At 30.4% G+C, this 12,318-nt stretch overlaps 1 protein-coding gene across 2 annotated transcripts; it reads right to left on the bottom strand.

Moving 5' to 3' along the window:
- Window positions 1-760: 760 nt before the first annotated feature.
- LOC108996049 (magnesium transporter MRS2-I-like) lies at window positions 761-5,405 on the bottom strand. Of its 2 annotated transcripts, none has more exons than XM_018971793.2 (11): window positions 4,867-5,405; window positions 4,712-4,741; window positions 4,343-4,484; window positions 4,069-4,190; window positions 3,590-3,664; window positions 2,333-2,557; window positions 2,212-2,256; window positions 2,086-2,130; window positions 1,711-1,740; window positions 1,391-1,510; window positions 761-1,259 (listed from the first exon to the last, which is right to left on the bottom strand). In XM_018971793.2, the coding sequence occupies exons 1-11, from the start codon at window positions 5,107-5,109 to the stop codon at window positions 1,173-1,175; spliced, it is 1,164 nt and encodes a 387-aa protein (XP_018827338.1). In that variant the 5' UTR covers window positions 5,110-5,405; the 3' UTR covers window positions 761-1,172. The 2 variants fall into 2 exon arrangements, 1 of the variants encoding a protein (XP_018827338.1); XR_004797916.1 differs by having other exon boundaries at window positions 1,094-1,259; window positions 1,673-1,740; window positions 4,867-5,351.
- Between the last annotated feature and the right edge of the window lie 6,913 nt (window positions 5,406-12,318).

The following is a 12,318-nucleotide window of genomic DNA, read 5'->3' as shown; positions in this document are numbered from 1 at the left end:
TTTTGGTACTGACTTTTAACTCATGACTCTGTAGATCCATTCAAATAATAAAGCATCTGTCATTGTATAATATCAAAGAAACAATGCATCTATTTGTAACATAAACAACCAAATTGGTGGCATTTTCACTGTCCAAAATCCTCTGAAGGAACTGTGATGATCTAGATAACACACGTTTTACGAAGTTATTGACATTTTTATTATTAGTGTTGCAGAATGTTTCCAGGCCCTTGAGATTTTTGGATTTTTATCTCGTTTGATTATACAGATAAGATGAGAGGAGATAAAAGTTAAAAATTAAATAAAATATTATTTTTTAATATTATTTTTATTTTAAAATTTGAAAATATTAAATTGTTTATTGTATTTTTATTTGAAAGTTTGAAAAAATTGAAAGGTTTCTTGTATATCACGTTTATCTGTATTAGGGTGTAAGCAGTTTGTCTATCCTCAAAAGATAGAAAGAAAAAAAGCTGCAAGCTGCCTCAACCTTATCCAAAAGTTTCAACAAACCAATGGTGCAATCATTTATTGTAAAAATGACCTTCCATGATTCCATCAAGAGGGCCCGGAACATCAAAGCTGTTGACAATAATGCTAAAAAGAGTGTAGTTGATGTTTCCTGTTATCTAGAATTTATTACGAGTCTAATAGTTTTATATGGATAGAATTTACTCTTGTTCTTGGTGAGATGTCAAATTCTCTATAAAAATGTGATCAAAGTCATCTGGATTTTGATGAGATGCTAGAATCACCAATGGAGAAGAAAAGTGATTTTCTTTCAAAGGTCCAGATGTTTGCACATGGTATAATGCTAGGCCCCAATATATAAACAAGGTTAGGTTAAGATTCAGTTTAGGTCCGAAAACTTAAGAACAAGGGTAATTTCTATCCAAATGAATGCTGCAAAGCAAATGCAGTAATTTTCAGACATCCCAAGCAGTAGAGAGTCCACAGCAACTCTCCTGCAATTATTTATGCTTTAAGGACCAATGGAACTTGTCATCTCTGACAGTGATGCCAACAAAATGGTTATTTACTTACTGTAAACAACTTTTAGTCATTTTAATGACTAATGACCAGTGCACCCATCTGTAAACCATGGTCCTCCAATTCACCAATGCCTAATAGCGACCGTTATTGTGCATGTCCTTAAAACTTGTTTATGAATTTCAAGAACCAACAAGACCTTTGTGCCGAGCATATGAAATTATTGATAAGAAGAGGGATGCACAAACTACTCCGGCGAGGATGACCACCTAAAGGTAATAGATCAAGAGGAGAAAGGTTAAAAAGTAAATCATAAGTCTATTGGCGTCACATGGACGGAATGACAATTCTAAGATGATATAATTTTCTATTCACAAAAGAGATTATGTACCACTCATACCCATTTAAATACGTATCCATGGTCATCCTTCCACATGGTTGGGATGTTCATTCCAAACATTGCAGCCACCAAAGAATACACAGACAAAGAAACAGTTCCAGAACTTAGCAACAATTCCAGCTGCCATAGAGAACAGAATTAGGTGTGATAAAGAAATGCATAAACATGATGTAGTTAGGATTGGTGCACGTAGAATTGTGTGAAAAAAAATGTGGCCAGCTCGATTCCAAAGAACAGTAAAAGAAGCATGTTGATGATTAAAAGACATAGAGGTGAACATACTTGGACACAGAAATTTATTTGTTCCTCAAAGACAGTACCTGAATCAGCTGATTTCGATGATTATCAAGCTGCAACAAGGGATGCATAACGGATTATAATGTGATAGTAGTCCAAATGGTTTTTAGGGTATTATAGTGCCTAAGAGGTTTTTGGTCATTTATGTGAGAAGCTTCAAAGAAGTAACTTAAAAATACACTGCATTTTGAACAATCTTCCTCAACAAGTGTTGGACTAACTTTAATTTTAGTTTCATTTTCTAGTTGTCCATCATTGATTGGCCTTATAGCCTAGTGGTACTCATCCCTTTTCAATTCATCATAGCTGTGAAATTTATGAGATTAATGATTATTCCATCATTTGGAAAAACTAAGTATTAAAAAATTAAACAACATGAGTTGTCCAACTTGGGTTACCTGGATATTTATGTAATCCTCTGTGTCATCAATGTATTCACGCATCTGCTTATAGAAGATTATATAAATTAGTATCAGTACAGTCCAACATGAAACATAAACAAGTTACGACAAGTTGATGTATACCGTTGTCAATTTGTGCATCGTGCCATCAATTTGCATAAAGTATGCCTGCAAAATATTTCAGTATTAATCTAGACGTCACTTTTAGTTTTAGAAAAACCTATAACAAGATTGCTTTAACAACCTCAAGCAACATTTCAAGCTCATCAATATCATCCTCCTCTTGAGTTGTTGCAGCACTTGCCCTACTTGTTTTGGATATCTTTGAGCCCGTAGTCGGAGAGTTAATAAACCAATTAGGAGCATCAAAGCCATTGGCAGGTGAAGATGTCCCGGACAACTTTCTTGACAAGTAAAGATCTGCCATATCCTCATCATCATCAAGAAGTTGTTCGAGTTCATCCCTAACCTGGGAAACCAGAATGCTAATGAAATAAATCATACACCTTCATCAATAAATGGAATCAGCTTTTAGTTGCTAAAGACTAGTGTTAAAAATTGTATATGTATCCTTCATATAAAAGGAGCCACTGCCATTTTTCTTCTATTTTTATCTCTCTTTTTTCGTTTTGGGGAGGGGGGGTGGGCGCTGGGGCTGATGAAAGGTTGTTAGTATTTTCACAGTGAAAACACCTTCGAATTGCGGAGAGGCTTCTCATCTTCAGTTAAAATCCTTTGGCTTGTGATCTTACTGCCATCCTGATCTTATTCAATATTTTGTGCTAACTGCCAAATGGTAACATGTTTTAGTGCTCTCTCTGGAGTGTGTTTGTTTATTTAAACTACAGGCATTAGATCTCGTCACAACATTCTCTCTATTGCTATTTGTAAGGACCATGTTATTGTTCTTAGGATTTCTTATTTGTTAGTTATCCTGCTCTTATGTAAAATGGAGTGGAGAGATTGGTGATCTCAACTGTAAGTGATCAATGATATTCACTTATGACAGAAGGAGAAAACTAAGGAAGCAATCCCTTGCACCACTCCACATTGACTACATGTTTCCTTCAACTGATAACAAGTTTGGGGCTTGCCAACAGTAACAACAATATAAAAGACTAGGTCTTTTTGGGGAATGAATAAGAGATCTTTAGAAGTAAACTGTTCGTACTGCCATTAACAGCTTCTCGAGAACTCAAGATAAAAGCCGAAAACGTGAGATTACACTAGGATCCAGTCCCACAAAATTAATGAAAAGTATTCTATTTAGGCTTAGGTTTCTTCCAACGTTCTTGTGGGACAATTTTATTGAAGTTTAAATTAAGATGCCCTGCAGATTTTAAAAGCACCCGCTACAGCCAATATGAATTCCGATGCTTTGAAAGTAACCTCCTAAGGCAAATTACATTTTTCAGCCACACAAAAAGAAAGGAACTCTTCCATCCAAGCAGAAAGGAATTTTACCTCAATTCAAGGTTCAGATGTCATATAAAAAACATACCTTTTGAACTCGATTTGTCAACCTTGTCATTGCACTCTTCAGTTTGCGCACCCGATCCAAATTCCGACTGCTAATCTACGTATTACAAGAAAACAAGAAGGCTCTTATTAAAAATATTATAAATCAAAAAGTGCAGAAAGATATTTGAGCTGGACTCAATTATTAATATATGTTTCAAAATCAAAAGGTGCATAAAGACTAGCAAACAACTGATCTTACAATGAAGTTGCTGAAGACAGGAGTTTTGAAATACTTGTCACCAAAAACATGGAAACAAAAGTTCATAAAGTGCAGAAAAAGAGTATAAGTGGACCTAAATAAGATTTTTCTACCACACCCAGCTACTTAGAACATGCACTGCGAATTTCATTAGATGTACGGACACTAATGTAACCGTTTAAAGTGGGGACAGCATACAAGCATCAAATCAGATATCTCTGCAGAAGCAAAAAAAATAGCTCATTAAAGAAGCGTTTTACCTTGGACGTCAGCTCATCTAAAGCTGGATATACATCAGTCTCTAGTTCTCTTGTGCGTGCATCAAGAAAACTACAAATGGCTTCGAGAACAACTTCTAAAGCTCGGAATTCAAATGGAAATTCTGCAATGCATACGAAACAAATCGTCCCAACCTCAAAGAATTCAATAATTTAACCATAAGCAAGAGCAGTAGTAGTAGTGCGGTACCAAAATTTAGAATAATTGGAGTGACAAGGAAAAACCCAGGAAAAAAAATCATTTATTCAGCTTTACCATTTTCTTCACCACTTTCAGTGCTTGGGTGCTCTTCTTCTTCTCCTTGGCCATGGCAAATGGAATTTGCTAAAGGCAATCGCCTTTGAAGTTCCTCGACTATCGGGATTACATTATCATCAAAAGGATCTCGAACCAATACCTAAACCCAAAAATAAAAATACTCCAAATGACTCGAAAGTCGAAACCCACTGAGTTTCCTCATATCTACCAAATACTCAAAACAGAACAGAGGAAAAGGTCGCACTGTTTAAAATAAAGGTAAAAGGTCTTCAGAAATCACTATTCCCCAAAAAACACATATCATATGTTACTATAGTACAAGAGGAGAAACCCACCGAGAGAGAGAGAGAGAGAGAGAGACTTTACCTCTTCTGCGGTTACTATTGCTTTAATGTGCTGGAAAACAAAACCCAACTAAGAGATTAGCGAAATAACTAAACATATCAACCACCCATAAAGTAAAATCAAAGGAAACAAAACTATAACACAATTGAATGTGACGGGAGCAATGTTCTCTTCACCTCCAAATTGAGCACAATAACTTTTTCTCTACCAAGAATGGTGGAAGGATAAGAAAGCAGGGGATCGAGGATTCGAAGATCTCTGGCGTGAATCTGAACCCGTCGCATAATAGCATACTTGTCAACATCCAGAATGGTACTTTCCCCACTGTTGTCCAGAAAAACCCAGCTCGTTGAAACGGCTGTCTTCTTCTTCAAAGAAGCTTGAGTCTCAACCGGCACCAGGAACCCTTCTCGAGCCATTTAATAATTCCAGAAAGCAATCACTACCCACATATCCGATAGGCAAAACCAGTCCCTTTGGAATTTGCAGTGCGCAAAGCAAAGTAGGCAAGGGCCTGAATTATGGCCGATGCTTGAGAAATTGCAAACGTAGTGACGTTTGTATTTGTGACAAAAGAGGATCGGTGGGGATTAGAACTGGATTGTGTGGGGTTGGGGTTTGGAAGAAGATGGGTTATGGAGGGGAAGAGAATGGCGGCATTGGTGGAGTCATTGGAGCTCCGTGAAGATATTTGCATGGGGGAATTTGGTGGCGGGTAGTGGAGCTTTCGAGTGTAAAAGGTTAAAAATTGGAGGGGAAAAGGTTCGAAACGTCTGTTAAAATAGTTATTCTATTCGCATGTTGCAGGCGCGTGCCGTCAATTAGAACGAGCTTTTATGGCCTTGTACTTTCTTGTTTGAATAATGCACCGTACCATTTTATCTCTTCATTTTCACTGCGTATTTAATTTCTTTTACATTTTTTTATTTATTAATTAAGAAATTGATTATTATTATATTAATATTTTTTATATTTTTTAAAAGTATTTAAAAATATTAAAAAAATATGAATAAAAAAATTAAAAAATAAAATTTTGCCTAACACACCCAACGATTAGTGCCAAGCGGTAACCTAGCAGCACTCTTCTTATTTATATAACCGCAATAATGATATTTATACAATTTGCCTAAAGTTTTCACTATAATTATCTTTTAACTATTATTAAAAATTAAAAATGTTACTGTATCTTTTAATTTATACTATTTAATTTTTTTATTGATGCGGAATCATAATGTCACATGACTTATTAAAAAAATTTTAAAAATATATTTAAAACAAAATGAAGTCTGAAAGCACCACAAAAAAAAATATTAAAACTCTAGATTCATTCTATAATTTTATATTTATATTTTTAATTTTTTAATAAATCACGTCAAGCAAAAAGATTGAATGGTATAAACTAAAAGGTATAGTAGCATTGTCATATTGAAATTGCCCATGATATTCTTATTTAACTTCTAGAATCTATTTCTTAATTCAAGATCCCTCTTATATTTAAAATTAAATTATAAAATAGTTGTATATGTATAATAATTCTTCTTTAATATTAATCTGTTCATTACACTTTTACAACTAATGCAATAGCATGCATATATTATCTCGCATAAAAATAATTCAAATAATAATAATAATAATAAATTTATCTCGTATCAATTTTTTTTTAGTATTTTTTAAAATTTTAATTTATATTTTGTCACTTTTCTATTGAGTAGTGACTCTTGTACTATAACACTAACTCAACTCAACTATGACATTATTTCCATCTTAATTGAAAAGGGTTGAGGATATATTATCCTCTCTATCCACTAAGGAAGGCGACACCAATAGCATGCATATATGAATTTTTTATATTCCATTAATAACCTTTCTCTAGTTTTTGGAGGGAATAGATCGGATTTTCCCTCCCCTTTTCTTTGTAACCTATGATTTTGTGCCAAGTACCATAATACCTAAGTGACCCATTAATATATTACAGTAAAAAACTTAAATTAATTTCTGAATTTTGTTACTCATCATCTCTACACATCACACTTATTTTTATTTTTATTTTAAAAAAAAAATTAGTTTCATTTTTCTTAAACTAATTAAGTTATTTTACTCATCATCCATATACCATATATTTGATAAGAAAAAAAAAATTATATATAATATGTGGTGCGTGAAAATGATAAATAAAAAACTTAAATTAATTTCTGAAAATAAAGGAGCCCACTTATGGTCCCTTCAATTATTGGTACTATGATTAAGCTATTTGGGAAAATAATTTCTCCTTTTTGCAAACTCTATCTAATTAATGAAGTGGGGGTGGTTATTGCTAATACAAGATTTGTCATAAAAATAATTAATTTCATCAGTCACTATTCACTACACACATTCTACATTATATAAAATAAAAATTTTAAGTATGAAATGTGAAAGTGAATAGTAAGTAATACATAACAAAACCTTTGTCCCAATTATCACTAAATTTATGTCCTTTTCTTTGATTCTACATCTCTCTAACCAATGTCTCTCTTTTTTTTCTTCTTTTTTTTCCTTTTTAATTTACTAGCTAAAAGACATTAATGGCCCCATTACCTATATAGAAAGGGCTAAAAAATGTAGAAAACATATCAATAATCATCTTAATAATACTTTTTTCCTAGTGGTTAATGTTACATATCAATTGGAGAGGGGATCACATAATTCAAACATGATTGAAAATACTCTCACTCCATGAACGCAATCTCCAACTACCGAATAAAATTGTGTGTAAAACATGTTATTTATATCATTTAAATGGTAAAATTTGATTTGTGATATTTAAAATTTAAAATTTATCTTTAAAATTAAATTATATAATATAAATATTTTATTAAATATGTTCTATATACCGACTCGATAATATAATTTTTACGAGAAAAAACGCGTGGAAGCATCATCCCACCCACGCGACATTCGCCTCTTCAAGGTCATTCACGAAATAATTGTGTAACACAATGCATGAAAGTGTTGCCTAACTAAAACCATTTATGTGCAACTGGACCCCGATGCAAAGATATGGTGAGAGGTGTCGTACATTTATTTATTTTCAGACTTATGGTTGCGTTTAGATGTTGAAGTGAGTTGAATTGAGATAATAAAATATTATTAGAATATTATTTATTATTATTTTTATTATTTTGAGATTTGAAAAAATTGAATTGTTTATTATATTTTGTGTTGGAATTTGAAAAAGTTGTTGAGATGAATTGAGATGAGTTGAGATGAATTGTGGTTCCAAACGAAGCCATGCTAAGATCTGGTCTGATATAGAGATTAAATTATCACATCTCATCTCATCTTATATAATTATTATAAATTTTTTAAATTTTTATAAAAAAATATAAAAAATAATTTAAATTTTTTAAATTTTAAAATAAAAATAATATTTTATTCTAATTTTAACTTTTATTTCAAATCAACTGTATAATCCAGAGTCCACAAAGTAATGTTGGCCATGTAAGATATGCTTTTGGATTCCTTTTGCTATTGTCCGCTCAATGATTTTATCTGGGCTAGTTGCTCTTTCGTCTTATTCGCTAGCCCCAGGTTCTTCCGATTTAATGTTTGGTTTGGTTCTTAAATCTATCTTAATTTATTTTAATTTATTATTATAATTTTTTTAAAATTTTAAAATAATAATAATATTAAAAAATAATATTTTATTATTATTTTATTATTTCAATTTAACTAAATCAATTCAATATTCAAAAACAGCCTGCATAGGACGCAAAAATACCTGAAAATGTTTGAAATTTTTGAAAAAATTTGAAACTTTTTAATAATTTCTTTGACTCATTCTATTTATAAGTTTGTGTCAAGGACATGTACTTCGGACTATTTTATATAGTAAATTTTGATTTGTAAGATTTAAATTTAAATTTTTTTTTTATAGATCAAATCTTTTATCCCAACAATGTGGAGGGTATGCCCCTTCCATAGACTCGAAAATAGAATTTTTTTGTTTTTAAGATATATTGTTTTATTAGATTTTAGAGTAGGTAAAACAATTTGAATATTTTTTTTGAGATATATTTCACATTGGAGTTTGTGACAATGAATTGATAAAAATAATAAGATAATTTAATTTAAAATTTATACTGCGAATCAAATTGGGCTAATTCATCATAGTAGATAGTGTGGTCTCCACGCTGACTTACAAATATAATTTTTTCATTTTTTCCTAGAAAGAAAATTACATTCTATGTGGACATAATCACTTGTATTTCTACGCATGGTTTACTTTTTAAAGACAGCCATTACCTCAAGTTTCAAAGCCCAAGATACAAATTCAGCAAACATTTGTGAAAAAAAAAAAAGATGAACATTTATTTAAGCTTTGAAGTTAAGTAGATCCAAAGGTGCCAAGTTGTTATACTACAACAAAAAAGTAACCCAAAAAAAAAAAAACTAATAACATTGATAATCTAATATAAGACGAGAAATGCTATATACATAAAGAGAGTATATAAAAATAAACCTATAAAATGATATGACTTCATGTGATTCTTTAGATATATTTTATAATAAAAATAATTTTACAATTTAAAATACTGCATCAAACCATATCAGTTTATAAATTTATTTTTGTGTAATCATTTTATGGTAGAGTTGTACAAAAACGGACCTATACCGACTCAGACCAGCAGTCAAAGCTCAGAACCGATTGAAACCGATGGAGAACCGATCGGCGTGCAGTAGCAAATAGAGAAAACTGGTATCGGTCAGTTCGACGTCGGTTCGAACTTGGTTTGAATCGCTGAACCGACTGATTAAAGAAATTATATTTTGTTATTCTGTACTCAAAACGACGCCGTTTTATTTAAGTTTAAGCAGAACGACGTCGTTTTAAGTCTGTTCAATTTTAAAAAAATTCATAACGACGTCGTTTTAAAATAGGATTGTCTTCTTCCTCATTTATTCTTCCTCGATTTGCTTCTCTCTCTCATTTGTAACACACTCTCTCTCTACTCTCTTAGACGATGTTTGCCGATAAACCGATCATGAACCACAAGAAAATCGTTAGCATCAAGACGAGTGGTATTTCTCCTCCCATCGACAGTTTTCAACCGATTTTCTTTTCCAAAAATAAAGCATCGATCGTCCTCAATTTTATCCAAAAACCGCACCGGCAAAACCGACGCCAAAGGGGTCGATTTTCATCTCTACTTTATAGTTAAATATTTCTCATATAAGATTAGTATCATCGATCTTGGGTTACCGACACCACCGCCAATACATGACTTCCCAAACAGCCCAAAGCATTTATGGCAATGAAAAGACCATAACAAAAAAATTTAAGTATTTTTTTTTTTGAAACGAAAAAATATTTAAGTTGAACATTAATGCTAGATGTTATTCAAATTTCGCATATTTTCTTTAAAAGAGATGCGGAGTTTATTGTCAAAAGATAATTTTTTTTTTTATTTTTAGATTTAAAATTTATTTACTTTGTTTGAAAGGAATGCGTTAGAGTTGCATTCCAAAATGCAACTATCATCTTACATAGAGTAATGTTACGTGTACGAAACCGGTCTCGATAAGGCTAAATAAGTTTATTTTTTAATATTTATACTATTATTAAAAAATATTTTTTAAATTATTAAATGAAAAAAAATTACTTATCGAGATCCAATTGAAAACCAACTGCAGGTGAGAGTAGATTTTTGTTTTAGAAAGTCTAATCAAACATGTGATCTCGGATCGCCAATTTTCAAGATATAGTTCGTCTTGGATCACTAAAACGGATACACGTGGCACATAAATCTATCTATTTAGGTTAACGTCCATTGTAAGTTTGAAGCAGTTGAGTCGTTGACCTCCGTCATAATTTTAGGCAACACTTTCGGCTTAACATTTTATTTAAATATTTAATGATTTTTCTTTTCTTTTTTCAGGTGATTCATCAATCACTTTCCTGTTTTCAGAAAATACAAAAAAGGAAAATAAGATTCTAAGAATTTTTTTTTTTTTAAACAAAGAAAAGTGTTTATTTTCGTTTATCTAATTATCTATTTTTCTATTAATAATAGAATAGCATGTGTTTATATTCGAATATTATTCTAAATCATTATTTATTTTAATCCCATGTATGTATATGATGCTTAGTTATTAAATAATTAATAAAACACATGCTCGTTCCTCGTGCCCCAAGGATATGATATGCGTGACTCTTCTACCTGGATTGATTCCCATACCCTTCATGCATGTCTACAAAATTTTTAGAAATAATCAAACTTCTAAAAATAGTTTTTGTAATAAATTAAAATCACCAATATTGATTATAGAAATTTTATTACGATAGAATATATATATATATAATAAATTGAGAAATGTTTTAACTATAAAAAGATTTTATAAAAGTAAACTAATAAATTAACGTGACTTTATATAGTATATCAAATTGTAAAACTAATTTTATAGTAATGTAGATTTAACGTATCATATAAAATTAAATCAATTTATTAGTTTATTTTTATAAAATCTATTTGTAACTATAACACTATTTTATAAGATCCATAATTCTAATCATATATTTAAAATAAAGAGAAAAACAAATTACATGATCCTACAATATTAAATAGAAAAATTGTATAAATAACATTAAATAAATAAATTATATTACCAAACAATATTAGTATGGTTTGGTTTGGTAAATGAGATCATCTCATATAATCATTACAATTTTTTAAACTTTCATACAAAATATAATAAATAATTTATTTTTTTCAAATCTTAAATTAAAAATTTAAATTATAATAATATTTTATTTAACTTTCAGAAATGCTAGATGTCCCGAGGATGTGTCCCGAAACCCTTTTTTTTTTTTTTTACTTAGTGATTAAGGAAATGTTTTTTAATGATGTTGTAAATTTTTTATTTTTTTTATAAATGTTTATGATGATTAAAAAATACATCAAATAAAAGAAATAAAAAATAAAAAAACATTTTTTGCCTGTTCGGTCGACTTTCAAGCTACATCTCTCGAAAGATGTAACACTGTTATTTAACTTTTAACTTTTATCAAATTTTATCTCATCTATATAACTAAACTGGACTTAAGTGTATAAATTTTCAAAAAATTCTATATAATATATTAATATAGAACCATTGAAAACTGAACATGCATAGGCCAAACAATATTACATGATCTTACAATATTAAATAGAGAAATTATGTAAATAGCATTAAATAAATAAATTATATGACCAAACATTAACCTGGTTTCCCTTAAAAAACAATTAGCCTGATTTGGTTTGGTATATGAGATCATCTCATATAATCATCACAATTTTTTTAAGTAAATTTTTTCTTGTAAGTCACTATTCAGTATTCACTATCCCGTACCTTATGACAAAAAAAAAAAACAAACAAACTATAGGTGTGGGATATGTGAGTGAATAATGATTGATGAGTAAAATTTATTTTTTCTTAAACTCTAACACAAAATATAATAAACAATTTAATATTTTCAAATCTTAAAATAAAAATAATATTAAAAATTATATTCGAACAATATTTTATTTTAACTTTGAACTTTTATCACATCACATCTCATATGTGTAACTAAACCAGACTTGAGCCCCATTTAGATACAAGAATTATTT

This window comes from Juglans regia, chromosome 1, assembly GCF_001411555.2.
Source record: "Juglans regia cultivar Chandler chromosome 1, Walnut 2.0, whole genome shotgun sequence".
Lineage (NCBI taxonomy): Eukaryota > Viridiplantae > Streptophyta > Magnoliopsida > Fagales > Juglandaceae > Juglans > Juglans regia.
This window is presented reverse-complemented; position numbering and strand designations above follow the sequence as displayed.

Bases quoted from the DNA above. Each gene is read 5' to 3' on its own strand.
- LOC108996049 (XM_018971793.2), bottom strand. From the start codon at position 5,109: ATGGCTCGAGAAGGGTTCCTGGTGCCGGTTGAGACTCAAGCTTCTTTG. The intron at 4,742-4,866 runs GTGAAGAGAACA...TTTGTTTTCCAG, and splicing joins TTATTGTGCTCAATTTGGAG to CACATTAAAGCAATAGTAAC. The intron at 4,485-4,711 runs GTAAAGTCTCTC...TTTTGGGTTTAG, and splicing joins CAATAGTAACCGCAGAAGAG to GTATTGGTTCGAGATCCTTT.